The sequence below is a fragment of the Oncorhynchus mykiss genome, chromosome 6, assembly GCF_013265735.2.
Source record: "Oncorhynchus mykiss isolate Arlee chromosome 6, USDA_OmykA_1.1, whole genome shotgun sequence".
Lineage (NCBI taxonomy): Eukaryota > Metazoa > Chordata > Actinopteri > Salmoniformes > Salmonidae > Oncorhynchus > Oncorhynchus mykiss.
The window spans coordinates 56302028-56306597 of NC_048570.1; the positions used below are offsets into that span (position 1 = coordinate 56302028).

The 4570-nt window shown below is 43.7% G+C and overlaps 1 protein-coding gene across 1 annotated transcript; it reads right to left on the bottom strand.

Moving 5' to 3' along the window:
- Positions 1 to 502: 502 nt before the first annotated feature.
- LOC110526179 (potassium voltage-gated channel subfamily A member 1) lies at positions 503 to 4027 on the bottom strand. The gene is made up of 2 exons (XM_021606858.2): positions 3351 to 4027; positions 503 to 3024 (listed from the first exon to the last, which is right to left on the bottom strand). Exon 2 carries the CDS (start codon positions 2472 to 2474, stop codon positions 516 to 518), a length of 1959 nt encoding a protein of 652 aa, XP_021462533.1. The 5' UTR covers positions 2475 to 3024; positions 3351 to 4027; the 3' UTR covers positions 503 to 515.
- Between the last annotated feature and the right edge of the window lie 543 nt (positions 4028 to 4570).

Below are 4570 nucleotides of genomic sequence, written 5' to 3' on the forward strand. Positions count from 1 at the left end.
AACTTCCAAGTCTATCTCTCTTGAAAGTCAGCGACTCAAACAAGCTTTTACAATAGTGCAAACTAGGCCTACTATAAACGTTGCCTTTATCACATAACAGCAAAACGACATCTATATCTCCCCTTCCATTATTGACAAATGAAACTCATAAAGTGCGTATGCATAGCCTGTCTATTCAATATTTCCGATTTCATTTGTAGGTTTACGAGGCCCAGATAGGTAGCCTATATCTGATATCATCGGATTACATTGGTGATCATAGTTATAAAGCTTTTGATTTGGACGTATATTTTCCCGTAGGCCTATATTCCTCTAAGCAGCCACATGGCAAAATAAAACCCCATATTTGAACTTCCCAAAATCTAGCTAAATATAAAGTATGTGTGCGTCTGTCTGTCTGTGTGTGTGTGCGTGCGTGTTTGCGCGCATGTGCGCACTTGTGTGAGTCTGACCACCTATGTGTGTGTGATTTGACAGCATATCTTTCTTCACGGGAATAATATTTTTTTTTGTCATCACACATCAGTCTGTTGTGACTTTGAACATGTACTGTTTTTCCTGCCAATGTCTGTCCCATTTCCTTTACTCGGGCTTTTGTCCACCCCACACAACGACTCCGTTACCCCCTCTTCCATCTCCATGTACTCAGCTTTATCACCCAGCGAAGAGCCTGAGGGGGAACCTTTAAATTTTTTTAGAAAGTTGGGGAAATAGGGGCAGGCAGGTGGTGGGGTTTCAACAACCGGTGGCGAGTCTGCTTCATTATCAGTCTCCCTGTGGTAGAAGTAATTGAAGTTGGATACAATGACGGGCACTGGAAGAGCTATGGTTAACACACCCGCTATGGCACAGAGCGAGCCAACTATCTTCCCGCCGACAGTTATTGGTTTCATGTCTCCATATCCGACCGTGGTCATAGTGACGACAGCCCACCAAAAAGCGTCGGGAATACTTGTGAATTGAGACGCGGGTTCGTCTGCCTCGGCGAAGTACACTGCACTTGAGAACAAAATGACACCAATAACGAGGAAGAAAATCAGAAGCGCTAGTTCCCTCATACTGGCACGGAGGGTATGTCCGAGGATCTGCAGTCCTTTGGAGTGCCTGGAGAGTTTAAAGATGCGAAAGACTCTGACAAGGCGGATTATTCTCAAGATTGCAAAACTCATTGCCTGGTCCCCTTTGCCTTGCTGTTGAGCAAGATCTGTGCCGAGCGTGATGAAATAAGGCAAAATGGATACAATGTCTATAGTATTCATAATGTTTTTAAAGAAATCCGTTTTACTTGGACTTGCAAAGAAGCGCACAATAATCTCAAATGAAAACCAAATAATGCATACCGTCTCCACAATGAAAAATGGGTCGTTAAAAGGGGTCTGTCCATGGGGTTCTGTCGAATTATCTCGTGGTTTAAGGTATTCTTTTTCGTCCCTGAACTCTGGCAACGTTTCCATACAGAAAATGACTATTGATATAACAATGACTAAAACGGACACGACTGCAATCCCTCTCGCAGGTTGTGAGCTCTCTGGGTATTCAAAAAGAAGCCAAACTTGGCGTTTGAACTCGTCCTCTGGTAAGGGTTTCTCTTCCTCTTTGACAAAACCCTCATCCTCCCGAAACTTCAGCATTGCCTCCTCCCCAAGTTCATAGAATTTCACCTCCTCAGAGAAGATGTCAAAAGGTACATTTTGCGGTCTCTTCAATCGCCCCCCCGACTGGTAATAATAAAGAATGGCATCGAAGCTTGGTCGGTTCCTGTCAAAAAAATATTCGTTCCTTAGAGGGTCGAAGTACCTGATTCGTTTGTCCGGGTCTCCCAAAAGAGTGTCAGGAAACTGTGTGAGAGTCTTAAGTTGAGTTTCAAACTTTAGTCCGGACACATTAATAACAACTCTTTCACAGCACCCATACTCACTGTAAACATGTTCGTATCCTGATTGGGGACGTCTATCTGTGAGTGAGACAGTCTCTTCATCATCCATATTACAGAGAAAACTGGAACTCTTGCTTCCCCCGTCCTCCTCTTCTCCGCCTTCCGCCTCGTCCTCCTCTATCATATCCTCCTCGGATCCAAGTAGCGCCAACTCCGAGTGGCGCAAGTCCCCACCGAGAGTCTGGCGACTCCTTCTCCAACGTCCTACGCCGCGTTGCTTTTTCCTTTCTCTGAGAACCTGCTGCTCAGACTCATGGTGGTGCTGCTGTGGCTGTTGCGAGGAGGAGGGGCGCGAGACGGTACTGCCGCTACTGTTGTTGGCATTTGATGAGGAGGCGGTGCGAGACTGATGCTGCTGGTGGTTGTTAAGGAGATGGCCAGAGGACTCCCCTCCCTCTCCAATTGCTGCACCTTCAGCAGCGGCTGTTGCCTGTTGTACCTGTCTCTCCCTTTCGTGCTCCCTTTCCCGTGCGCGAGCATACCCGTAAGGCAGTCGAGTTTTGCATCCATTATCTGAACCTATCATGGCAAACTCCATTTTGAGGAGGGTGTAAATTCAGTTCCCAGTGAATGATGTGATCCCTTTAGCGACTCGTGTAGGCCAATGGAAAGTAACAAGTTGTAGCAAAGGGCGCACAGGTTGGTTGATCCTGCTTTGACAGATAGCAGGCACCTGTTATTCAGTGAGGCGTAGGTGAGTTAAGAATGCGCAATTAAAGGTCCATTTTTGAACACAGTTCACGTTGTCGTTGACATAAAACACATTACTATATTTTTGTAAAAACGAACTCATATTTTATGACATCATTATTACAGCCAAGAAAATATAGGCTGTGAATGTGTAGGCCTTAAATTATTTTCAAATGTACAGCCTATTAAATCACCAGTTATTGGACAATATATTCACAAAACCACCTCATGTGTCCCTCAGGTAGTTAACTCCAGTGTGAGTACTTGCAGAAATACGGCATTTTTGCATTTTCGTGGTCCCTCCTGGTTGCCATCTTAGGTGATGAGAAAACCGTCCCTTTTATCCTGTACACCTTCAGTGATTCTGAATGACTTTATTCTGCTGACGTCTTCAGCAGCTGCAAGGGAGAAAGAGCAGTTCGATTAGACAACCTAGAAATGTATGTATTCAAATGCATGTCCCTTGTTTGGGCGATGCATGCACTAAAGCCTACGCATCACCAACTTAAGACCAGCAAAACACGACAAGTCTAATAATACTAATAATTATAATGACAATATTTATCACACGAATGAATCATTAATCGTAATAATAACAATAACTAGCATGGCAACAGGAGACAGACAACGCATGATAACTGCAACATTAGTCTGTGTAGTTAATCATAAACATTCCTTCAATTACGCACGAAATTGTGTTCACTCTGTTAAAAAAATACCCCACCTTCATTCATTTAGACATTCTCCTTACATTTGATAAAGGCCGAACGAAATCGTTTCAGCACCTTACAAAATGTGCTGTAGGTGAGGATGCAATTCCTTGGTTTGCCCAATTTCGCATCTTGTTTTGGGAATATTAAAATCCCTCGACGTATCCAACCGGCGAACATATCACCTATACATCTGTGTTCGATTGCACTCGGGGGATGACACTTTTTTGACGCGTCTCGACGTTGTCTTGTCTCAATTCAACAGGATCTATCTATTGAGTATCACCCCCATTCCCGAAAAAAGATCCACCGCTGCATCAGTGCTGGAAGCGAAACAATATAAAACGCAGGTCTAGCGAGTATCAATAGCTCAGCCTATTCAAAGGGCAAATTAAAGTTTATGTTCATATGTGAAATAACCCACGGTTAAGTTAGCGCATCACACATCTGTCCGTTGCCTCTACCTCCCCTATTTCCCATTGTGCGTGTTATTGAGGAGTTGTGCCTCGTCCAAATCGAGCATGTGCCGCAGCGCATGCAGAGCTCGATCATCCCCCAGTGGATAGAGCGGGTCACTACGCACCTCAGCCACCACCACTTTTAACACTGGGATGGTCAAATGCAACTGTTGTCACCTGTCAAAGGTAACCCTCCAAAGTGCCATTGGTATAATTTGACCGTCTACTATGCAACCAGATCGAAAGACACATGGAGCACATGCATCCTGCACCTGATGAGCACCTCACCTAATAACATCTCGAAGCGAATGCAAAACAAAAAAATAAATAAAACATGCACAACAAATGATAAAACATAGTAAATAGTAAATCTGTGTCTCTAGTCAGCTTCAGACAGAAGTGGAGACAGTTTTTGATCTGTCTTCAAAGTATTGACCTTATGGACCAGTTGCAATTAACTTATGCCTACATTTACAGAATTCCATCATCAAATAGCATAGTATAGAATAGATACTTTATTGTTCATTTGGTTAGAACGGAAATGTCTGCCTTTTTCCCAACACACCCAGAAACATGCTAGAGAGACAAGTGTTCAGCCTTCGTACAGTGCGCCTGGATGGAAAGCAAATGTCAGTTGTGCCAGCAACCTCTAAGGCCAAAGTCAACCTGATGTTATGGTAGCTGTATACTGATATTCTAATGCACTATTATTTATATATATATATATATACACAGTGCCTTATTCAGACCCCTTGACTTTTTCCACATTTTGTTGC